At 49.2% G+C, this 25,086-nt stretch overlaps 1 protein-coding gene across 3 annotated transcripts in view; it reads left to right on the forward strand.

Moving 5' to 3' along the window:
• The first annotated feature begins 4,668 nt into the window (after positions 1–4,668).
• The window catches only part of vps37c (VPS37C subunit of ESCRT-I), a 29,345-nt gene continuing 8,927 nt past the window's right edge, over positions 4,669–25,086 (forward strand). Inside the window, exons 1-4 of one of the 3 annotated variants that reach the window (XM_048620703.1) lie at positions 4,669–4,712; positions 5,554–6,258; positions 13,554–13,680; positions 21,408–21,579. In XM_048620703.1, coding sequence (XP_048476660.1) covers positions 13,561–13,680; positions 21,408–21,579 — 292 coding nt within the window. In that variant the 5' untranslated portion in view covers positions 4,669–4,712; positions 5,554–6,258; positions 13,554–13,560. Of the gene's footprint in view, positions 4,713–4,871; positions 5,188–5,289; positions 5,434–5,553; positions 6,259–13,553; positions 13,681–21,407; positions 21,580–25,086 lie in introns of those variants that run through there. The other 2 variants (XM_048620704.1, XM_048620705.1) reach the window with 2 other exon arrangements.

A 25,086-nucleotide genomic window follows, 5' to 3' on the forward strand; every position in this document is an offset into this window, starting at 1 on the left:
TGTTTTTGTTTCAGAGATAGTAGGAACTGCAGATGCTGGAGAATCTGAGATAACAAGATGTACAGCTGGATGAACACAGCAGGCCAAGCAGCATCAGAGGAGCAGGAAAGCTAACGTTTCGGGTCAAGACCCTTTTCTGAAGAAGGGCCTGGACCCAAAACATCTGCTTTCCTGCTCCTCTGATGCTGCTTGGCTTGCTGTGTTCATCCAGCTCTACACTTTGTTATCTCTTATTTCTGTTTTTGTTCCCGATTTACAGCAACCACAGTTCTTTAGGTATTTATATGGTAGAACTGGGAGTAGGAATAGGCCATGAGCACAGGAAAAATCTTAATGAGCATGCAACAGGGGCATATTGTGGAAACAAAGACAAAATGAGATGTTTAAGAAAGTCATATGTTTCTTGGATAATGAGTGTGTCAGTTCGTGTGAGTAATGTGGAGTAACAGATAATTATTAAAGTAACACAATCTCTTCAATCCTATTAATGATGCAACATTTTCAATGGGCTGAATGTCCTCCTCCTATTCAAATATCTTCTGGTCCTTATGATTTTATGTTGAATTATGTGACATGCTTAATGGGGCGAATGGCCCACTGAGGTTCCTGTATCACATGGTCCTTATGTAGTATCTTCCTGATACTATTTTATAAGTTTCAATCAGAGTGTTTTGTTCCTGCTCTGGGAGGTACTGATGGGCTCATAGTCACCCACTCCCCCACCCCATGATGCTGACCTCTTAAATTCCACCAAACCCATGTTGTCATACATCTTCTATCTGCTCCTCCACCCACAGTCCTCAATCTCATCAACCCCCTCACATCCCCTCACCTCCCTGTTGTTGAAACTTTTCAATCTTCTCACCCTGCTCCCTCCTCATTCCCCACCCCCCACTGTTGCTGACTCTCTTCAATCTGCCCACAACTTCCCCCCACCCTCCACTTGGCCAAAGTTGTCTATCTCATATGCTGCAGGCAAGGATGCCCCAAGGCATGATATATTGGCAAGGCCATGCAGAAGCGATGACAATGGATGAATGGACACTGAGCAACAATCGCCAGACAGGGACGTTCCATTCAAGTGGGGGAACACTTCAGCAATCAACGTCATTCAGCCTCGGATCTTCAGTTAAACATCCTCCAAGACAGACTTCAGGATACATGACAATGCAGAGTTGCCGAGTAGAGACTGATAGCCAAGTTTGGTACCCATGAGAATGGCCTCAATTAGGATCTTGTGTTGATGTCACACTAAAGGTGACCCCCCCAAACTATACACTCTCACACACTCACATGTGCACACACAGACACACACAGACACACGTTCTCTATTTCCCTCTCTCTCTCTTTCTGTCTCTCACACACACAAAACTATGGGGTGAATTTGCATTTGCAGATTTGTAATTGCAGATATATTCTATTTTGTTCTAAAAGCACAAAATTTGTAGACAATTAATGTGGCATTTTATAAATTCCTACATGAGAAATAAAACCAGTCCGACTCCAAGTTGATATACAGCCAGGTTCTAAACAAGGCCTCCCACCTAAAATGATTTGTCCGACCCGAGATGTCACCTCTGGTACACTGATAAAACCTTCAGTTATCTTGGGGCTGTGACTTGAAAGAAATTCTGGGATTTGTGTATTAATCCTTCCCACTGACAAAAGATTTAACAGCCAGTTTGTTTGATGCATTTGCATCGGTTCTATGACCCTTTGATCTTTTGGTGATAACTTCTGTGTCTGATGCCACCTCTCTGAAGAAGCGAGACTCCAAAAGTTTGCATTTTCAAATAAACCTGTTGGACTATAATCTGGGATAGTAGGAACTGCAGATGCTGGAGAATCTGAGATAACAAGGTGTAGAGCTGGATGAACACAGCAGGTCAAGCAGCATCAGAGGAGCAGGAAAGCTGACTTTTCAGGCCTAGACCCTTCTTCAGAAATGGGAGAGCGGAAGGGGGTTCTGAAATAAACAGGGAGCGAGGGGGAGGCAGATAGAAGATGGATAGAGGAGAAGATGGGTGGAGAGGAGACAGACAGGTCAAAGAGGTGGGGATGGAGCCAGTAAAAGTGAGTGTAGGTGGGGAGTTAGGGAGGTGTTGGTCAGTCCAGGGAGGACGGACAGGTCAAGGGGGCGGGATGAGGCTAGTAGGTAGGAGATGGAGGTGGGGCTTGAGGTGGGAGGAGGGGATAGGTGGGAGGAAGGACAGGTTAGGGAGGTGGGCTGGTTTTGGGATGCGGTAGGGGGAGGGGCAATTTTGAAGCTTGTGAAGTCCACATTGATACCATTGGGCTGCAGGGTTCCCAAGCGGAATATGAGGTGATGTTCCTGCAACCTTCGGGTGGCATCATTGTGGCACTGCAGGAGGCCCAGGATGGACATGTCATCTGAGAATGGGAGAGGGAGTTGAAATGGTTCGCGACTGGGAGGTGCAGTTGTTTAGTGCAAACCGAGTGTAGGTGTTCCACAAAGCAGTCCCCAAGCCTCCGCTTGGTTTCCCCGATGTAGAGGAGGCCACAACGGGAACAGCAGATATAGTATACCACATTAGCAGATGTGCAGGTGAACATCTGCTTGATGTGGAAAGTCTTCTTGGGGCCTGGGATGGGGGTGTGGGGGGAGGTGTAGGGGCAGGTGTAGCATTTCCTGCGGTTGCAGGGAAAAGTGCCGGGTGTGGTGGGGCTGGAGGGGAGTGTGGAGCGGACAAGGGAGTCCCAGAGAGAGAGTGATCCCTCCGGAAAGCAGATAAGGGTGGGGAGGGAAAATGTCTTTGGTGGTGGGGTCGGATTGCAGATGGCGGAAGTGTCGGAGGATGATGCGTTGGATCTGGAGGTTGGTGGGGTGGTACGTGAGGACAAGGGGGATTTTGTTTTGGTTGTTATTGCGGGGAGGAGGTGTGAGGGATGAGTTGCGGGAAATGCGGGAGACACGGTTGAGGGCGTTCTCGACCACTGAGGGGGGGGGAGTTGCGGTCCTTGAAAAACGAGGACATCTGAGATGTTCGGGAGTGGAATGCCTCATCCTGGGAGCAGATGCGGCGGAGGCGAAGGAATTGGGAATAGGGGTGGCATTTTTGCAGGAAGGTGGGTGGGAGGAGGTGTATTCTAGGTAGCTGTGGGAGTCGGTGGGCTTGAAATGGATATCGGTTTCCAGGTGGCTGCCAGAGATGAAAACAGAGAGGTCCAGGAAGAGAGAGAGGTATCAGGTGAACTTAAGGTTGGGATGGAAAGTGTTGGTGAAGTGGATGAACTGTTCAAGCTCCTCGTGGGAGCACGAGGCAGCGCCGATAGAGTCAATGTTACGGAGGAAGAGGTGGGGTTTAGGGCCGGTGTAGCTACGGAAGAGGGATTGTTCCACGTAACCTACAAAGAGGCAGGCGTAGCTTGGGCCCATGCGGGTACCCATGGCCACCCGCTTTGTCTGTAGGAAGTGGGAGGAATTGAAAGAGAAGTTGTTGAGTGTGAGGACGAGTTTGGCTAAGCGGATGAGGGTGTCAGTGGAGGGGGACTGGTCGGGCCTGTGGGACAGGAAGAAGCGGAGGGCCTTTAGGCCATCCGTATGGGGAATGCAGGTGTATAGGGAATGGACGTCCATGGTAAAGATGAGGTGTTGGGGACCGGGGAATTGGAATATAACCTGGTGTTGGGTGAGTTTTGACCTTGTCCAACCCAGTTCAACACCAACACTTCCACACCACCCCTCCCCCTTCATTGAGGAATGGTTGGACCGTGACGTCACATGAAACCCCTCTATCAGTGCAGCATGGCCTTCACAACTTCTGTCTTGTAGGGTGAATTTAGAAATTATGAATCTATCCCGTTCATATAACCCCCTTAATATAAGATTTTCTCATTAAAACGTAATTGACTATCTGTGGATATTTGGGACTAGCGCCTCTGATTCAATGTCCTTGAAAAATCAGCGCGAATTGGATTCAGAGTCTCGCTGACCTCCCCTACCTTTCGAGTCGATCAGTCTCTGGCCTGTTCCATTGCGAATAATCTCCTATTAATGGAGGTGGGGTGTATTTGTTTCCTTTGCTACAATTTAGTTGTCAATTTTAAGATGTTGTACACTGTAAAAAGAACACAGCTGTAGCCTGAATTGAATAAAAGCGAGTAAAGTGATCAGAATCACGACAATCATCAAATTAGAGCAACTGTCCGCCCTACAGTCTTTCAATGGTGAGACCCAGGCTGCTGGTTATTCCAATTGGAAAAAGGGGGAGTAGAATTCAAATAGTTGAGTGTTAAAATACTGCGCACAGCGCATTGCATGGGAGGATGAGTATCAAGGAACACAAATATAGTAAGGAGCATGAGTCTGCTTGTTGAAGGAGGCGAACTGCGGTTGCTTATGAATACGTTGAGTGTCTGTGTTGGAAACTCCTCTCCTTCCCCCATTTCTGAGGGAATGGTCTGTGCCAGAGTGCGGGGCGGGGCTATGGTCGGTGGGCGTGGCCGAGCGGTGAGCGGGCGTTGCGCTGACACACGTGGGCGGGGCCCCGCTCGGCCTTGGGTCAGTGGGCGGGGCTGGTCTGTGGGCGGGGGCCGCATTGCGATGGGCGTTGGCTTCGCCCCGGTGGGCGTGGCTCCGGTTTGTGGGCGGGGGGGCGAGGTCGGCCAGTGGGCGTGGCCCCGGCGGACCGCCCTTTCTGTCGCTCCCCGAGCTGACAGCCTCAGTTGGCCGGCGGGCGGCGGTGTGGGAGGTAGGTGTGTGCTGCGCTGCGTCTTCGCAACGCAATGCCTGGCTTGCGGCCTATGGCAGAGAGAGAGAGGGGAATGGGAGGGCGAAAGAGTTCCGGGAGGGAAAATAAGCGACTAAAACAACAGCCCTCTCTGATTGCGGGTGGGGAAAACGAGAAAGAGAGTATAGAACCAGAGGGAGGTAGATAACCTCTTTCTTCGCGGACTGCAGATACCTGTTGCTGGGGCAACAGTCACCGCTGACCTTTGACCGTGGTGACCTCTCACCTCTACTTGTCCTCCCTGGGAGCAGCCTGGGATGGAAATGAAAGAGGAAGGGAGCGCTTCCTGCTGGCACAGCAGCCTGGAGAAGGTCAGGAAGTGCTAAACTTTCAAACAAAAGTTCACTCCCTCGTTCTGTTTGCACTGAGCTTGGAAAGGGGTTTACTTTCTGTCTGAATCCTGGATTGGGGTCACGCAACCCAGGATGCAAAGGAAGTGAGTGCTGATTATTTCTTTGCAAATCTCTCCACCACCCCTCCCCACCCTCACCCTCTCAGACCCAGACTGGCGAAGTTACCTGTTGCTATCTCTCCACAGCCATTGCCAGACCTGCTGACTTTCTCCAGAGACAGCAAGAACTGTAGATGCTGGAGTCAGAGTCAACGCAGTGGGGAGCTGGAGGGACACAGCAGGTCCGGCAGCATCAGAGGAACAGGAAACTTGACGTTCCAGCTCGGACAGGTCTAACCCCTGAGTTTCTCCAGTAGCTTGGTTTCAGAACTTGTTTCAGCGTCCATGGGTTTTCTTTTGTTTCATTTCTTCACCCTGCCTCACCTCTTTTTTTTGTCTTTTGTGATCTAGGATTTGGAAGGTGGGATGTCGACTTCCTATTTGGATTGAGCCTCGCAGGGAGGGAATTCTGCTGCGCCTTGGGTTTGGGAGGATTATTTTCCTGAAGCAAGGAAGAGAATTTCTTTGCATTAGGGTAGGCACCTTTCAGAAGGATTGAACCCTCACATTTGAGACTATCCCTGGGCTCGGGGGAAGCGACGTTCCTGATTTTTCGCACTGCGTTTTGAGGTTCCAGAGTCGTGAGGCGATCCTGGATTCTGAGGGCCCTGAATTTTAGGACCCTGAGAAGGGTGACATTTGATATTGGGATTCCTTCCATTTGGCTTGCGGGGGAGGAAAAGAAAGTCAGCCTTCCAATCGGATCACCATGTGTGGGGACGGAGTTGGCTGAGTGTTGGAGCAGTTGGGAGCTTACTTTGAGACAGGCTCATCCTTTCGAAGATAAACGCTCCCCCAGCTTATTTCGGGCAAAGAAGCTGGAGACCCATTTCCATAACTGCACTTCTACCAGAAAGATTTGAAGGATCCCGGCTTGTCTTCTGCGCCTTGCCGTAAGGTTATCACTGGCTTCTGCGTTGGGTCACACCCAATTTGGAGCCGCCAAATCAGGGAAAAGATCGGTGCTCCATTTCAGTGGACTGTGCACAAAGGTGTGCATCGGCGAGGAGGACTTCTCGTGAGTGGAGGTGGTGAGATCGCGGTGTTCCTCTGACGGTAAGTATGGCACAACCCAGGCCCCATGAATTCCCCACAACGTCCTGACATCGCTTAATGGAATGTCAGCTCAGCGTCTCTTAGGCATTCACAGGGTCACGCCCCACGCCAGAGTCCTGGCCCAGTGCCCATGTGGATGGAGTGCATTGCTGTTGGAGATACTATCACTCAGATAAGCGTCAAAAACCCTGTCAGCCTCTCATGGGTGTGGTTTTGACAGAGAGGAGCTTCCCCTCCCCAATATCTGTACGTGCACTAAAGTATCTCTTGACATCTGGAATCATAGAATTCTATGGTGCAGAAAGAGATCACTTGACCCATCCTGCCTGTACCAGCTCCCAAGAAAGCTACCCAGCTAGTCCCACTCTCCAGTCCTATCTCCGTAGCCCTCGAACCACTTCATTCTGTAAATTAGTACGTGACTGTTAGTTTTATCAACGCTGTAAGTGTGTGCAAGCTTACTCCGTGCCAGTTGGCCTCTGTGTTTCCTTCATTGGGATAAGTGCCTACACCTCCAAAAACACTTCATTGACTGGATAGCGCTTGGTGACATCCTGACATTGTGACATGTGCTGGACAAATGCAAGACCTTGTTTCCATAGGACAGTAGAATGCAGAAATCGTCCATTCAGCCCATCTCTTCGAATGAGTTAACCCCACTTCCCCCAGCACCCTGACCTTTCCACCCTTATTTGAGCGTATTTCCTACTTCTAGGATTGCTTTACAATTCCCTTTTCAAAGTTAGTGAACAGGAGTGAGCCATTTGTGACCAATCTAACACTGTCTGATGTGCTGCTTTCTTGTCCACTGTCTATCCCATTTGGCTCCCTTGTCAATTGAGTGGCTTTATCGATCTCAAAATGTTCAGTTGCCTAGCTTCCCTTTCTCTCTGTGTGAGAGAGAGTTCTACAGTCACAAAAACCCTCTGTGAGGAAAATATTCTCCTCATCCCATTTATTTTTAAACTCCGTCCCTTTCTAGTCTCTTCCAGAAAGGAAAGCATCCAATCAGATTTGCTTCCACCAGCCTTACAGGTAACAGAAAGGCGTTGCACGGAGGGGTTTGAATTGAATTAGCTTTATTGTCACAAGACCTCAAATGAGTACAGGTGAAAAGGTTACAAGTAGCCACTCACGGCACCATCTTAGTTACAAGCTACCTAGGTACGGATTCTTCACTACAAGTCCTTGGGAAGAGGGGGGGAAACAAATTAAAAATCAACAAGTCCACCATTGCAGATCGAAGGAATAAATTAGAAAAATAGAGAAATAAAATGTTCAAACAACTCAGTCCACTCTGGCATCCAGACTCCAGTGCACACTGGACCTTGATTCCAGGCCGCGCCAGACTTCACCTCGAGGCCAGGAGACCACTCTGAAATCACCTCGAGGCTGGAAGTCCACACTGAGGCTGCGCCAGCTGTCCTCAGACATGAATCACAAAAAGCTAGTATCTAACTTTTTAAGCAGGTAATGGGGAAGGCAGATGGACCATCAGCCTTTACCGCAGAGCAAACGGAGTATGAAAGTATGGAAATTCTGCTAGAGCTATACAAGATGCTCATCAAACCACAGGTGGAATACTGTGAACAGTTTTGGTTCCCTTGGGTACCGGCCACTGACGGCAGTCCAAAGAAGATTTACTAGATTGACCTTTCTTTCGGAGAGATTTTCTCATGACAAGTAGTTTGGGCTTGTACTCATGGGAATTTAGAAGAATGCAAGGTGACCTTATTGAAACATACAAAAACCTTAAGGGACTTGGCAGAGTAGATGCGGAGAGGTTGTTTCCCCGTTGTGGGAGAGTCTAGGACCAGAGGACATGATCTGAGTAAAGGGCCACATATTTAAGACAGAGATAAGGAGGAATTTTTTTCTCTGCGGGACGTGAGCCTGCATATTCTTTTGTACCATCAAGGCTGGGGTCATTAAGTATACTCAAGGCTGAGATAGACTGATTTTTAATCAGGAAAGTAATCAAGGATTATGGGGGAAAAGGCAGAGAAGTTGACGATTATTGGATCAATCGTGAGGTCATCAAAAAGCGGAGCAGACGCGATGGGCCGAATGACTTATTTCACTCCTATGGCTAATGGTCATATCTCTAAGACTGAACTCAAGATAACCCACTGTTTAAAAACACCAAAAACAAACTTTCTCCTCTTTGGCTTTTAAGTTTAGTTTCAATCTGTGTCCTCTGATTATCGCTTCCTCTGTATCTGCTTGATCCAAACTCTCTTGGTCTTGAATACTTCGATCTTGTATCTCTCCCCTCCCCCCCACCTCCTCCGACTTAACCAGCTTTACCATCTCCCCACAGTCACCGAACCCCTTGTGCTCCCTTCACCAAGGCTTCTGTACAGTCCAGTGCCCAGAACAGGGCTGGAATGCAGAATCACAACAACAAGGGGAGGTTTAGTAGTGACAACCTTGCTTTATGCACTGTCTCTGTCTGTTGGTGAAACAAGAGATCTGGGGCCCCATAAGGTCAGTGACAACAACACCGATTTGGAGCCTGGACCTTTATTGTTCTCTGTTTACTTGTGACCCTTGCTGAGCTGCAATGTTTCCAACTTTGCAATGGGGTCAGAGCATGCTACAGATGTTGTATTGGATGAGCTGTCTCTTTTTTTCAGTCTCTCGCTAGAGCTCTCGCAATGCGCTGTTACATTCCAATTTTAGACAGTGATTGTTCAGCTGTGACAGACTTGCATTTATGTAGTGCCTTTTGCAAGATCAGGCAAAGCATTTTGCATCCCCCCCTCCCACTCCTCCCCATCCCTTATAAATGTTGTCGCTGTCGTCAATGTTGAAAACACCGTGGACAGTGTGCGCTGCAAATTCTCCCACTCGGACGTCTGATAATGACCAGGTGATGTGTTAATTCAGCGATGTTGACGGAGGGATAAAGATTACCTCCTAGCCAGATCAAAATGGCAACAGTGGAACCTTTCCCATCCAGCAGAGAGTGCAGGCACCACCGCAGTTTCAGGCCTGTCCAAGCACTTCTGATAGTGCTGCGCTCCCTCGGTGCTATCCCTCTGAAGGTGCGCGGTGCTTATCTCATATGACACATGAGCTTGGAGCAGGAGTAGGCCGCTGATCCCTTTAAACCTGCTACACTGCTAAAAGATCATGGCTGATCTGATAACTCCACATTCCAGCCTACCTTTGAGAAAGCTTCACCTCCCTTGCTCACAAACCGACCTCCCCCTTAACATTGCTGAAAGGCTGTGTTTCTCCTGCCCTGATGAAAAGTCATCCAGACTCAAAATGTTAGTTTGCTTTCTCTGCGTGGATGCTGCATGACTCGCTGTGATTTCCAGCATTTTTTTCTGTTTTCAGTCTGCTTCCACTGTCTTTTGAGAGATCCCAAATACTCGTGACTCTGAGAAAAATATTTCTCACCATCTTTGTCTTAAATGAGTCACTCCTTACTACTGAAGCATAGGAGACTGAAGGGTGTCCTTATCAAGGTTTATAAAATCGTGAGAGACATAGATAAGGTGAATATCAAAGGTCTTTCTCTCCCAGCGTAGGGGAGTTCAAAGGTAGAGGTCATGTTTTTAAGGTGAGAGGAGAAAGATTTGAAAGGGACTTGAGGAGCACCTTTTTCACACAGAGGGTGATCTGTACATGGAATGACCTGCCAAAGGAGGTGGTGGATGCAGGTACACTTAAAAAAGACACTTAAAAGACATTTGGACTACAACATGAATTGGAAAGTTTCCATTAGACCATAAGACATAGGAACAGAAATTAGGCCATTCGGCCCATCGAGTCTGCTCTGCCATTCAATCATGGGTGATAAGTTCCTCAACCCTATTCTCCTGCTTTCTCCCTGTAACCCTTGATCCTCTTGATAATCAAGAACCTATCTATCTCAGTCTTAAATGTACTGAATGACCTGGTCTCCACAGCCTTCTGTGGCAGTGAATTCCATAGATTCACCACCCTCTGGCTGAAGAAGTTTCTCCTTATCTCCGTTCTAAAAGATCTTCCAATTACACTAAGGCTGTGCCCTCTGGTCCTAGTCTCTCCTACCAATGGAAGCATCTTCCCAACAGCCACTTTGTCCAGGCCATTCAGTATTCTAAAAGTTTCAATTAGATTCCTCCTAAACTCCAATGAGTATAGTCCCAGAGTCCTCAAACGTTCCTCATATGTTAAGCTTTCCATTCCTGGGACCATTCTTGTGAACTTCCTCTGAACCCGCTCCAGGGCTTTCAGAGCAACATGGGCCAAACACGGGCAAGTGGGATTAGTTTGAGACACTTAGTCACCATGGGCGAGTTGGACTGAAAGGTCTGTTTCTGTGCTGTATGACTCTCCAAACAGCAAACCCTCGTTCTAGATTCTTCCACAAGAGGGCCCATCCGTTTCATGTGCTCCCTATCAAGACCCTTAAGGATTTTGTAAGTGCTGCCTTAATTGAAACATACTCTTCTAAGCTCAATTGGACGCAGGCCTAGCCTGTCTAATCTTTCCTCATAAGTCACCCCACTCATTCCAGAGATCAGACTGGTAAACCTTCTCTGACCTGCCTCCAAAGGATTTGTGTCCTTCGAATAACGGGATCAATACTGTACACAGTATTCCAGATACGATCCCGTCAGTGCCCTGAATAACTGAAGCGTACTTGCCTACTTTTGTGTTCAATTCTCCTTGCTATAAATTATGACAATCTGTTCACTTTCCTGATTACTTGCTGTCCCTGCATACTAATCTACCCTGATTCATATACGATGACACCCAGATCTCTCTGCAGTCTCTCACCATTGAGAAAGCACACTTGTTTTGATCCTGCGTGCCAAATTGGCAATTTAACATTTTCTCACGTAATGCTCTTATCTTGTTAGATCTTTGTGCAGTCAATCTATCCCTTTGTCAAATATGTTAATTTCACAATTCTATCTGTGTGTCATCAGCAGATTTAGCAAATGGACTTTCCATTCCTCCACCCAAGTTATTTATATAAGTTGTAAGCAGTTGGCACCGTACCCTGAGGCACACCACACATTACATCCTAGTGAACAGGAAAAGGCCCATTTATACCTCCTGCTTCCTGTTACCCAGCTAATATTTTATTCATGACAACATTACCTCCAAAACAGTTAACGTCTATTTTGCAAAATAAGTTTAACAAATGCCTTTTGAAAATCAAAGAATATGTTTAACCACAGTACCTGTTACTTCCCCAAATCACACCAATAAATTGGTTAAACATGAGTTCCCCTTCATAAAACTATGTTCCCTCTGCCTGACTATCTGAATGTCTTTAATTGTTTCAAACCTCTCCCGTGTGACATATGTTGAGTGAATTGACCTGTGTAATTTCCTGCTTCCTGTCCCTTCCCCTTGTTGACTGGATGAGTTAGGTTTGGCACTTTGCAGTTAATGGAATATGCCTTGAATATAGGGAATTTTGGAAAATTAAAAGCAACGCATCAACTATCTCACTGGCCACTACTTTTAAGGAAAAATTGCCAATTCAGTTTAGCCAGCTCTACTTTCATGCTCTCCTAAGCTTCAAATACTTGACTTGGACTAACTTCTTTCCCTTAAGCTGAATCTTGCATGATGCCACGTTATGCTATGTGGTTTGGTCCACAAGGTGCTGTTCTGTGGCCCCTGACCCCCATTCATCTCACCCCCCGCCAGTGCCAGGAAGGCCATAAGAAAGCAGCTCTTCAAGCCTGCTGTCCTATTAAGTAGGACCACGCCTGATCCAACATTTTCCTGGTAAAATGTTAGAAAGTGTGAGGTCATGCACTTTGATAAGAAGAAGAAAAGCATGGACTATTTTCTAAATGGGGAGAAAATTCAGAAATTCTGAAGCGCAAAGAGACTTGGGAGTTCTGGTCCAGGATTCTCTCAAGAAGTAGTTTGGAAGGCAAATGCAACTTTGGCAGTTATTTTGAGAGGACCTGAGTATAAAAGCAGGGATGTACTTCTAAGGCTGTGGTCAGGCCACATTTGGAGTATCGTGCGCAGTTTTGGGCCCCATAATGCAGGATGGATGTAATGGCCCTGGAGCGCGTTCAGAGGAGGTTCACGAGAATGATTGCAGGAATGAAAAGCTTAACATGTAAGGAATGTTTGAGGACTCTGGGTCTGTACCTGATGGAGTTTAGAAGGATGGGGAGGGATCTAATTGAAACTTACAGAATACTGAATGGTCTGGACAGAGTGGATGTTGGGAAGGTGTTTCCATTGGTAGGAGAGGCTAGGACCAAGGGCACAGCCTTAGAATAAAGGGAAGACCTTTTAGAATAGAGATAAGGAGAAACTTCTTCAGCCAGAGAGTGGTGAATCTATGGAATTCACTGCCACAGAAGGGTGTGGAGGTAGGTCATTGAGTCAGTTTAAGACGGAGATAGTTTGTTAATTGTCAAGGGGATCAAGGGTCACTGGGAGAAAGTGGGAGAATGGAATTAAGAAACTTATCAGCCATGATTGAATGGTGGAGCTGACTTGATGGGCTGAATGGCCTCATTTCTGCTATGTCTTATGGACATTCCTCACATCCACTTCCCTGTCCTTTCCCTGTAACTCATGATTCCCCAACTAAATGCAAACCTATCTCTTTCAGCCTTAAATATACGCAAGGGCTTTCTGTAGCAAGGAATTCCCAAGACACTCAACTGTCTGCGAGAAGACAGTCCTCTTCATCTCGGTCTTAAATTGGCATCCCTTTACTCTGAGATACTGCCCCCCGGTCCTAGATTCTCCCACGAGTGGAAACATACCCTGAGCCCTGTCCCCTGTCCCCCAGCCAAAGGGACAGTTGGTTGACCATGGGAGGTGAAGCTTGGGTTTATGGCACAGAGGAGGCAATGGCCTAGTGGTATTATCACTCCACTGTTAATCTAGGTAATGTTCTAGGGACCCGGGTTTGAATCCTGCCATGGCAGATGGTGGAGTTTTAATTTAGTAAATACCTGGAATTAGGAGTCTGATGATGACCATTGTGGATTTTCAGGGAAAACAAACCCATCTGGGTCACTAAACTGCCATCCTTACCTGGTCTGGCCTACATGTGACTCCAGACCCACAGCCATTTTGTTGCCACTTAACTGCCCTCTGGGCAATTAGGGATGAGCAATAAATTTTGGCCCAGCTCGTGACGCCCTCATCCCATGAATTATTGAAACTCTGTTTGGAGGTTGACAGTAAAGAGAGGGGAGAGAGACCGATCCACAGCCGCTGAGCTTACGGATAGCAGCTAATAGCCAGAGGGAGCAGATACGCTTGTGTCATGCAGCGATCTTCATCCAGTTCGCTCTTCCTTTCAGATTCCTGATGGAGCCTCTCCAGTCGGTGTCTCTGATGAATAAGCTGAAGGGTCTGAGCCAGGAGCAGCTCCGAGAGGTCCTGCACAGCCAGGAGAAGCAAGAGAGCCTGGTGTTGGACAGTGAGGAGGTGAGAGAGTCTGCCTGCTTTCTCAGATGCACCGAGTCTCAGTTCGGTAACAATGTCTTATCGCCCGTCCTGCTGCTGAGTCCTGGATGGGCTATCTTCAGGCCAGATGTGTACCCAGGGTGTGCACAGGTCGTGCAATCCATCAGCTCTGTCCCTACAAAGCACAGCAGCATTCTCCCAGTCCGTGGCCGTCGGGAGACTTGCTTGCCCGCTGACGGCATTTGGAAGAGGAGCCAGTCGAGGCCATTCTCGCTGAGGGCCTTGCTGACCCCTTTGACCTCACCCTACTCTCCTGCCCTAGCCTTAACATTTTTATAGCAACAGACTCCCTCTTGCACTGATTGTACGCACGTTTGGAGCTCTCGCATCTCTGAGGCGCCTTCATCCGGGAGCGTGGCTTTTATTTTTCACGGCTATGTGCTTGCACTATCCACCTCCAAATTGTTGGCCTGCTCAACTGGCACCCAGTGCGCGGGGGGTGGGGGTGGCGGGTGAGGGTCCGGTTAAGCATGACATTGCTATTGGTCCCTGCCCCAAGCCCCGTTTTTGAGGTCCCTGCTCCAGCCGAGATCGTCGCAAACCTACGATCAGCTTCACCATCACAAATCAGCGCCGTCATTCAGACTGCCCTGTTTCTGTCTCTGCGTCTCCAGCTTTTCTGCTGTCTCGCCCTCCTCTTCGAAACTGGAAACAAAGCTGCCCCTGCCAGCTTGTCCTATCCACTGCCAAAGCCTTCGCCATTGCTCCACTGCCTTCAGGCTATGTTATCCCTAGCTTCTCCCCGACATTTTAACCTCCATGAGAGCATTGTTACTACATTTGCAGATGACACCAAGATAGGTGGCAGGTGTGGTGGTGTGGAGGACGCAGGGAGGTTGCAGAAGGCGCTGGACAGGCTGGGGTCGGGGGGGCGCGCAAAGAAGTGGCAGATGGAATACAACGTGGGAACGTGTGAGGTCATGCACTTCTATCAGAAGAATAAAGGTGTAAGACTTGAGAAACCTGAAGCACAAAGGGACTTGGGAGACCTAGTTCAGGATTCTCAAGGCTAATGTGCAGGTTCAGTTGGTGGTTTGGAAGGCAAATGCCGTGTTGACACTCATTTCGAGAAGGCTAGAATACAACAGCAGGGATGCACTGTGAAAACCGTATAAGGCTCTGGTGAGAACACATTTTGAATATTGTGAGCGGTTTTGGGCACCATATCGAAGGAAGGATGTGCCGGCATTGGGAGTCCAGAGGTGGTTTACAAGAATGATCCTGGAGATGACGGGCATGTTGTATGAAGAGTGGTTGAGGGCTCTGGGTCTGTACTCAATGGAGTCGAGAAGGATGAGGGGGGATCTGATCCAAACGTACTGAGAGGCCTGGATAGAGTGGAAGTAGAGAAGTTGTTTACCCTAGTAAGAGAGACTACGACTCAAGGGCAGAGCCTCAAATGAAGGGACGGCCTTTTAGAAGTGAGATGAGGAGGAATTTCTTCAGCCAGAGGGTGGTGAATCTGTGGAACTCATTGGCACAGAATGCTACAGAGGCCGTGTCATTGAGTGTCTTTAAGGCAGGGACAGGTTCTTGATTAGTAAAGGGATCAAGGGTTATGGTGAGAAGGCAGGAGAATGGATTTGAGAAATATATCAGCCACAATCAAATGTTGGAGCAGATTCGATGGGCTGAATGGCCGAATTCTACTCCATACCCTGCGCTGTTATGAGCCACGCCTTCAGCTGCTTTAGGCTTCGATCTCTGGAGTACCCTGTCTCCAGCTGTCTGTTTGGTTTGGTGGAGATAGAAAGCTGAAATGCCTGAAGAAGAAAGGAGGGAAATGACGAGAGAAACTGAAAGCGACGTGTCACCATGGGAATTTCCCCAGCTCGGTGATTAATGCAAACCCTGATGAATAGGAGAACTTGTTTCCCGACTGTATCCAACTTACTGAAATCTGAACCAGCTCTGTCACTGACTGCTGAATTGTGCATCGAGTGTAAGTTTCATTTTCTGTAACTTCCTCCCTGCATTCGGGAAAGCTGTCCTCTGAGACACGTGAGGACATGGGCCCAAGCCCTATCTTGGGTGAGTGGGGTCCTCGGAAAATAGTCACAGGTGGGGGGGCTGGGTGGCCGGTTCTGGAGGGGGCACAGTACAGACGGTGGGTCAGCACCAAGGGAGCGCCACGCTGCCGGGGGTCTGCGCGGAGGGAGAATCGACTGATAGTAGAGATGAAAATCCAAGCGCAAAATCAGACCCCGGCTTTATCACAAAATAAAACTGCAGGTGCTGGAGATCTGAAACAAAAGCAGAAAGTTGCTGGAAGAAACTCGGCAGGTCTGGCAGCATTAGAACTCAGTTAGTGCTTAGAGTCCTGTCACCCCTTGTAAAAGCTGAATGCAGCTGGGAACTGGGTATACTTGCGCTGATGACAGGAGATTGAGGGGGGCATGAGTTGAGTCGAACAGTTAGAAACAGTGCCCTGATGGAGAGAGGGTGGCGGGGGGGGTGGGGAGCGGTAAAAAAGGAGGCAGATAAAGGGGACTGCTGATTGTAAGCCGGGAGAGAAGTAAATACTGAGAATGTGCCAGCAGGAAATGTGAACAGTTGAAGATGGGTTGACCGTGCTGGGAGTAACCCTTACATCACAGGACCTAGGTGCCTGGGGGTGGGTAATAGTCATGAAGGGTCATGTTCATGTTCTGAAATTGATAAACTCAACGTTAAGTCCTGGGGACTGTGAGGCACCTAGGTGGAAGATGAGGTTTAGTTCTCCCAGCTTGCAATGAACTTTGCTGGAGCACTGCAGCAGGCCTGAGATAGAAATGTTAGCGTGGGGAACACAGGGGCGTGTTGAAGTTGCAGGCAGCTGGAAGGTCGGGGTCATTTTTTTTTTTTAACAGATAGAACGGAGATGTTCCTCAAAGCGGCCACACAGTCTATGTTTTGTCTCTCCAAAGTCAAGGAGACGGCATTCTGAGCAGCGAATGCAGTAGACTAGATTGTGGGAAGTGCAGGTAAAGTGCTGCTTCACCTGGAAAGTATGTTTGGGCCCTTAGATGCTGAGGAGGTAAATGGGCAGGTGTTACACATTGAGGAGGAATGGACCAGGGAGCAGTCACTAGGTAATGCTGACAAAGGAGGGGGAAGATGTAACAAAAACAGAAGCAGCTGGAGAAATGCAATACGTTTGGCAGCAACCGGGGAGAGACAGCAGACTCGATGTTTTGCCTCCAGTCACCCTTCCTCAGAACCGATATATCCAGGGGATGAGGGACGTGGGTAGTGGGTGGCGGAAATGGCAGCTGATGATGTAAAGTGAGGACTATAGGGGCACAATCGCTGTTGTGGGAGGGAAGGCAAGGGGTGAGGGCCAGGGTGCGGGCGATGGGTCAGACCTGACCGAGGGCCACCTCGACCGCAGTGGCGGGGAATCCTACCTCGGTTGATTGAAAAGGTGGGCTTGTATGAGGCCCCTCCTGCGAAAGCTGGTATCATCAGAACAGACGCAATGTTAACAGAAAGGCTTGGAGAATGGGATAGAGTCCATACAGGTAGACCCCTCTGCTGAGTTGAAAAGATCCTGCAGAACGCAATTGTCCAAAGATGTGCAGGTTAGGGTGGATTGGCCGTGCTAAATTGTCCCGTAGTGCCCAGGGATGTGCAGGTTAGGGTGGGTTAGCCATCTATGTGGGATGCCCTTCAGAGGACTGGTGTGGACTCAATGGGCCAAATGGCTGTGGGAATTCTCTGAGTTGGATGACAACTGGGGTGGCTCAGTGTCCTGATCTCCTGGGCCCTCAAGTATCTGAAGAACAGTAGATTCTCTGCTTAGCTCCTTTGTGGAAACATGCTGTGTAACATCAGTTGCCATAGCGCAGTCTGTCGTCAGCAGTGAGGCTCAGCTGTGGAGAAGGGCTAGCTGAACCGGCGGGGGGTGGAATATGGGAAGCACCTCTTTGCATGAAAGGGGAGCGCAAATGTGCCAGCCTTTGCACAAGACAACTTTGGGCCCCAAAGATCTGTTGTCTTTTTGTTTGGGGTGGTAAGAGTATCGAGGGATTTATAAAGCAAAGGTGGAGATTGATGCGGCCAAGGTACTGAGCACCCAAAATCCAACGGAACGGCAGAGCAAGGGGATGCTCTGCGGAGGGTCGGTGCACACTCGATGGGTCGAACGACCTCTCTTACGCACTTGTAGGAATTCTGTGACTGTGAACGTGAAGACCTGAGGGTTGTTCCAACAGAGTAGTTTCAGAGGGTAGGAGGTGCTCGTGGAATCGCCCTCTACTTGGTGGAGTCCGGAAGAGCCGCTGGAACCGGAAACTTTGGAAATAGCGGTGACCTCTTCGGATGAAGGGGTAGTGCGCGTGTGCTACCTTTATTCCATCCTACATGAGAACTCCAGATGTTGGAGCTCAATCAGAGCTCATCAGACTGAGAGCAGCCATTTATTTGGGATGGGGGAGGCTGCTGAGGGCACAAGGCAAGTAGACTCTGTGACGCTGTAGTGGTGTAGAGCAGCCGAGGGTCAAACTGAATGGCCAAACGTGATTGTAGAAGCTGAATGGCATCCTGCTAATCCCACGTCCCCATCTCGGGGTGGGACCAAATGGCCTCTTCCTGTTCTTGTGTAATGGCCCTGGGGAGTTGGTGGGGGAGTGCAGTTGACAGTGAGGTCTGGGTTGAGTAGTTTGTGCGGTTTCAGGAGATGTTGTGAGAGAGACTGTTCCACAAGTACACACAGCACGAGCTGGAGATGGCTGTAAAAAGGAACAGATCTCTTTTTTTTTTGAGGTTTTTTTTGTGTTGGAGCTGATATCCTCTGTTACTTGGAGCAGTAATTATTACGAATGAGCTGCCAGAGGAAATGGTGGAGGCTGGTACAATTGCAACATTTCAGTGGCATGGGCAGATAAATATGAAGGTTTGTGAGGGATATGGTGCTGGCACATGGAATGAGATTAATTTAGGATATCCGGCCGGCACGGATGGGTTGGCCCGAAGGATCTGTTTCCATGCTGTACAGCTCTATGACTCTGTGGTCTCCTCAGAAGACTTTCAGAAGAATCTAGAGAGGGATCTGCAGGTGAACCCTGTTTTTATTCCTTTTTGGATGGTTTTCAGGAACTTTCTGTAGTTCTGGCCAATCGGGAAAACTCGCTTAATAGTTTGAAACGTTGTCAATCGTTTCGATGGCTTACCACTGTTGGTTTCTTTGTGTAGCAGGACCTTTCTGTCTGGGCCCTCCTTTGTTTAGTGGGTAAGTTGTTGGGGGTATGTGTGTCCAGGATAACTATTGCCTTCTATATTATGCTAATGTAATTAGCACCTGGCCGCTGTGTTTGCACAGTGTCCGGTCTGTGGGTTTTGTCGTTTTGGAGTTTTACTTGGCCAATGTACCCAGCATCCCTTGCTGCTTGGCCAAGTTAGCAATTTAGCTGCATGGCTGCTAAACCTTTATGAAACGCAGGGAGGACACAGTTTTGAGTTAGTCTAGCTGGGACCTAAAGTGGGTAATTCGGAGCAGCTTTTCCATCAATGCTTTGCAAGTTTGTTCTCTTCTATTTAACCCGTTTTTCTAATCCACCTGTTCAGAGGTGTTATTACACACGTCTGCTGGGACTTGAACCCTGGGGCTCCCGGTTCAGGGCTTAGCAACCTACTACAAGAGGGCCCAATTTGTTCTTTTATCTGTCTGTGGAGAGAGCTCAGTGTTCTGTCCCCCCTGCTCGGCTGGCACCGCATCGGGCCCGATCAACTCTGTCTGTTTCTTTCCTCCACGCTCGCACGGCACACAGTGTTTACAGGGAGCATCGAAAAGGGGTGCGCTGAGTCTCTGGCTCTGTTTGAGCTACCCAGGACCGGTTAAACCAGACGGGAAAGCTGCAAGGCTGCATTCCCAACCTCCCAGCTGCAGGTGAACGGACCTCGCATGCTGCACTCTCTCCAGTCTACTTGGGGTCAGGACAGCCAGTCGATGACTACAGGCATGTGGAGAGAGCGTGACGAAATAAAATGGTTGTCCCCCCAAAAGGATGGGACTGTGGGATGAGTGAATGGACTGCAGCAGCTAGTATTTTGTGGTAAAAGGCAGTAAAAGCATCTGAAGAATTCTAGTGGTAGAAAACCAAAGGGGTATCAATGGAGAGAGAAATTTCAAACTACCATGATCCGAGAGGAAATGGTACTGGATTAAAGGGTAACTGAGTCCCCTGGACCTGAAGGCCTGTATTCGAGGTGCTTGGAAATTGGCTGCAGAATTAGTGGGCCGCACGCACGGGCACACGCGCGCGCACACACCCACCAAATGGCTCCCTCTTTCAATTCCCCTTCCATCCCCCCTCAACACCCTCATCACCCATCATCTCCTATTCTTCAGCATTTGCCTTCCTGTGTTTTCACTCTCACTTCCTGCATCTTTTCCTTGTGCTCCCCTCTGTAACGCCCATTGTGAACCAAGCCCATCGACTGGACAGTAACTGATCAGAGTGAATATCTGGTAGAATGACGCCTTCCGTGACTTGTCTGTCTGTGGACTGGGGTCCGGTGTGAGGATGTAGTACTCCCCAAAACCCTGTGACCCCCGACCACCTAGAAGGAAGCAGATTTAAAACCTGCAAGTTCTGCCTAAGCCAAATACGATCCTGACTTGGGACTACATTGCTTTTCCTTCAGTATGACCCCCTTCCTGACAGCACTCCAAAAGACTGCAGTTGTCAAAGAATCTGGGCTCCCCCAGCACCACCTCCGGTCACGGATTGATGATAAATGTTCTCGTCACCTTGGCTGTCCACAGACTCAGTGCTGTCAGGGCTCTGCCTACCATTTCTCACTCCAGGCTGAGTCATTTTCGCCCCTTGCCCAGTGGCCTGAACACTTAGCCATATCGCGGCATTGTGGGATTGCTGCTCCCCTCCATCGTGGGGCTCTGATCTGTACTGCCCCTCCCACCCTCCGACCACCTCCACTGTGGGGCTGTGTGATCTCCCTCTGCACTGGGGAGCCCCCTGACCACCTCCATTGTGGGGCTGTGAGGTCTCCCTCTGCACTGGGGAGCCCCCTGACCACCTCCATTGTGAGGCTGTGTGATCTCCCTCTGCACTGGGGAGCCCCCTGACCACCTCCATTGTGGGGCTGTGAGGTCTCCCTCTGCACTGGGGAGCCCCCGACCACCTCCGTTGTGGGGCTGTGAGGTCTCCTTCTGCACTGGGGAGCTCCCCCACCGCCCCCCCACTCCCCCCATCATCTCCACTGTCAAGGTCTCTCCACTGGGCTCTTCCTGACCACCTCTGTCGTGGCTGTCTCTGATTTCCCTCTGGTCATGATGTCTCTCTGGAGGTGATCACGTGAGGTTTTATGATCTCTCTATCTCTCCTCACCTGGGCCTCCAAATGTCCTCCACCGTGTGGCTCTGTGATCTCCCTCCACACCGGGGGCCTTTGACGACCTCCATCGTGGGGCCCTGCCATACCTCTGCAGTGGGCCGTCTGACCACTTCCATCGTGAGGATCCGTAATCTTTCTCTGCACTGGGGCCAGCCAACAATCTCTGTCGGGGGTGGTTGGGTGGGGGGCGGGGGGTGGGGGGGTGCAGCGGCGCTCTGGTCTCTTTCCACACTGGGGCCTCCGACCACCTCCGTGGTTGGGGTCTGTGATCTTCATTTCCCCCTCCCCACCCTACACTGGAAGTGCCCCACCGCTCTCCGAAACCGCCTCATCTTCCTCTTGTCTTTTTCCCAGGTGCAGAACCTCCAGCTGGAGCGGGAGATGTCACTGGCGACCAACCGCAGCCTGGCCGAGAAGAACCTGGAGTTTAAGCCGCGACTAGAGGGCGGTAAGGGCCGGCTCCAGGAGAAATACACAGAGCTGCAGAGGTTGTATGAGACAGTTGAGGAGCAGAGGAAGCAACTGGGTACGTACATGCGTGCGCTGTCAGCAACCAGAAAGCGAGCTTAAACTCTGGAAGGAGTTCCTCAAATTTCCCACGAGGAGTCGTCTCCAGCTGGAAGAGCCCATTCCACGCATTGCTCTGTCTGTGCTTCCTACGTTCAATTCATCCCAAGTACAACATGCAGGTGTCCTGAAACTCGGAAATATCACCAAGTGTAATGAAGGTGCCAACAGATTTCGGGGGAAGGTACGATTGTACCATTTAGGGGCAGGAGCAGACCACTTGGCTGCTCAGTCCTGGTCCACCGCTTCATCGAATCACGACTGATCTAACTTCGACCTCGACTCCACTTTCCCATGTCAGCCAGAAATCCGTCCAACTCAGCGTGGAGCATATTCAACAAAACGGTCCTGATTGTTCTCAGTCCCGAAGCCCAAGAACCCTGTAAAGCTGGGAAACCCCTCCTTATCTCTGTCCCAAATGGGTGACCCACTCATTTTTAAACTGTGCTCCCCTAATTTTTGATTCCCCCCCTCCCCCCACCAACGCCCGAGGGGAAACATCCCCTCGGCCCCTACTCTGACAAGCCCCCTCAGAATCTTTTGAAGGCTTCCACGTGGTCAGCTCTCATTCTTCTGAGCAGTCGTGTGTGCATAGGCCCGGCCTGCTGAACCTTTCTTCACAAACAGCCCTGTCATCCCACGAATTAGCCCCAACGAAGGTTCTCTCCAACCGCCTTCCGTAGACTGATGAAGTGGCAAACGCAGTTTAGCACACTCCAAGAACAGTGCAGTAATGGAGCAGCTCCATCGGCCCTCCAAGCCTGCGCCAACACATCCCACCTTTTTAAACTTTCTAAACCCTTTGCCTCTACATGGTCCGTATCCTTCTATTTCCTGCCAGTTCATCTGTCAAGATGCCTAAGTGTTGCTATTGTATCTGCTTCCAGCACCTCTGGCAGTGCATTGCAGGTCCTTACCATGCTTTGTGTAAAACAAAAACGCTTGCCTCTCACATCTCCTTTAAACTTTTCCCCCCCTTTTACCTTAAGCCAATGTCCCTTAGAGGCAACACGGTGGCTCAGGGGTTAGCACCGCTGCCACACAGCACCAGGGACCCAGGTTTGATTCCACCCTCTGGTGACTGTCTGTGCAGAGTTTGCACATTCTCCCCGTGTCTGCGTGGGTTTCCTCCGGGTGCTCCGGTTTCCTCCCACGGTCCAAAGATGTGCAGGATCAGTGGATTGGCTGCCCTAAATTGCCATGGTGTGCAGGGATGTGCAAGCTAGGTGGGTTAGCCATGTTACAGGGGTAGAGTAGGGGGTTGGGTCTGACTGGGTTACTCTTGGGAGACTTAATGTGGATTCTATGGGCTGATTGCCTGCTTCCACATTTTGAGGATTCTCTCATTCTTAGTAATTGATATTTCTACCCTGGGAGAATGACTCGGACTCTGATTATCCATTCAATCTAGGCCCCTCATAATTTTATAAACTTCTGTCAGGGCACCTGTAAGCCTCCGATGTTCAAGTGAAAACACACCAAATTTGTCCTCCAAACCATGCAACATTCCGGTAAACCTTTTCACTCCCCTCTCCAAAGCTTCCACATCGTTCTGGTAGTGTGGTAACCAGAACTGACACAACATTCCACATGTGGCCTCACTAAAGTTCTGTACATGACTTGCCAATTCTTATAATCCGTGCCCTGACTGTTCAAGGCAAGCACGCCATCTGCCTTCCTGACCACCTTATGCGTTTATGTTGTTACTTTCAAAGAGCTGTGGATCTGTAGGCCTAGATCTCTCTCTCTCTCTGTTAATGTTTATAAGGGTTCTACCATCTGCGGTGCTCTTCCTTCTTGCGTTAGACCTTCCAAAATGGGGGAGTACACTGCATGCGTAGAGACTAGAGAAGCTGGGATTGCTCTCCTTATAGCACAGAAGTTACAGGGAGATTTGATAGAGATGTTCAAAAGCAAGGAAGGTTTTGATAACAGTAAAATAAGATGAAACTGGTCCCAGTGGCAGGAGGTTCAATAACCAGAGGGACACGTAGGTGTGTTCTGGCTCTGAAAGGAGCCAATTATTCACAAGCCCTAACACTAGAAGAGATACCAAAATTAGGAGTACTTTATTCCATAACCAAAACAGTCCTCATCTTCCCTAAATCTTATTTTCCTTCCAAATGTTTATGTGACTTGTTATTGAAAGGTTTCTTTATTCATTAGTTCACAGGATAGGGGCATCGCAGGCTGGGCCAGTATTTGTTGCCCCACCCCTGATTGCCCCTTGAGAAGGTTGTGGTGAGCTGCCTTCTGTTTTTGAACTGCTGCGGTTCAGTTTGTTGTAGGTGCACCCGTAAGTCTGTCAGGGAGTGAGTTCGAGGTGACACTGAAACAGGAGTGATGTATTTGAGATGGAGATGGTGGGAAGATTTTGAGGTTTGTTGGCTCGCCAAGCTGGTTTGTTGTTCCGCAGACGTTTCATTACCGTGCTGGGTAACATCCTCAGTGCAGCCTCTGATGAAGCGTCGGTGTGTTTTCCCGCCTGGTTTTTAAACTCTGGGGTCCGTTGCGATGGATTGCCTCACTTCCGGGTTTCCTCCGCAGTGGAATGTATATGGGGTCGAGTTCAATGTGTTTATTAATAGCCTGCTTCGTGGAGTGCCATGCTTCCAGGAATTCTCGTGCCTGTCTCTGCCTAGCCTGTCCCAGGATCTTGGTGTTGTCCCAGTTGAAGTCGTGGTTCTCCTTGTCCATGTGGATTGAGATGAGGGAGTATTGGTCGTGTCTTTTTGTAGCCAGTTGGTGTTCATGTACTCTTGTTGTTAGTTTCCTTCCTGTTTGTCCGATGTAGTGTTTCTCACAGTCTCTGCAGGGGATCTTGTAGATGACATCGGTCCTGTCCATGGTGGGGAGTGGGTCTTTAGTTCAGGTGAGCACTTGTTGTAGGGTTGATGTGGGTTTGTGTGCCCCTCTGATGCCCAGCGGTCGTAGAAGTCTTGTGGTGAGTTCTGACGTGTTCCTGATGTAGGGTAGTGTGATGAGTGTGTCGGGGCGTGTAGAATCTTTCTGATGCTGTTCCTGTAGGCATCTCCTGACCCAGTTCTTTGGATATCCATTATCCTTGAATACTTGGAAGAGGTATTCCTCCTCCTCTTGGCGTAGTTCCATGTTGCTGCAGTGCGTTGTTGCCCTTCTAAACAGCGTTCGCACGCAGCTTCATTTGTGTGTGCTTGGGATGGTTACTATTGAAGTTCAATACCTGGTCTGTGTGTGTTGCTTTTCGGTGTACTTTCGTTTGCAGATGCCCATTTGTCTTGCGCTCTACCATGACGTCCAGGAATGGGAGTTGTTTGTTCTTCTCTCTGGTGAATTTTATTCCAGTGAGGGTGTTGTTTATGACGGACCAAATTAGAAGAGACACACAAACTCATAAACAACACCCTCACCGGAATAAAATTCACCAGAGAGAAGAACAAACAACAATACTCCCTCATCTCAGTCCACATGGACAAGGAGAACCACG

This window comes from Rhincodon typus, chromosome 48 (genome assembly GCF_021869965.1).
Source record: "Rhincodon typus isolate 14 chromosome 48, sRhiTyp1.1, whole genome shotgun sequence".
Lineage (NCBI taxonomy): Eukaryota > Metazoa > Chordata > Chondrichthyes > Orectolobiformes > Rhincodontidae > Rhincodon > Rhincodon typus.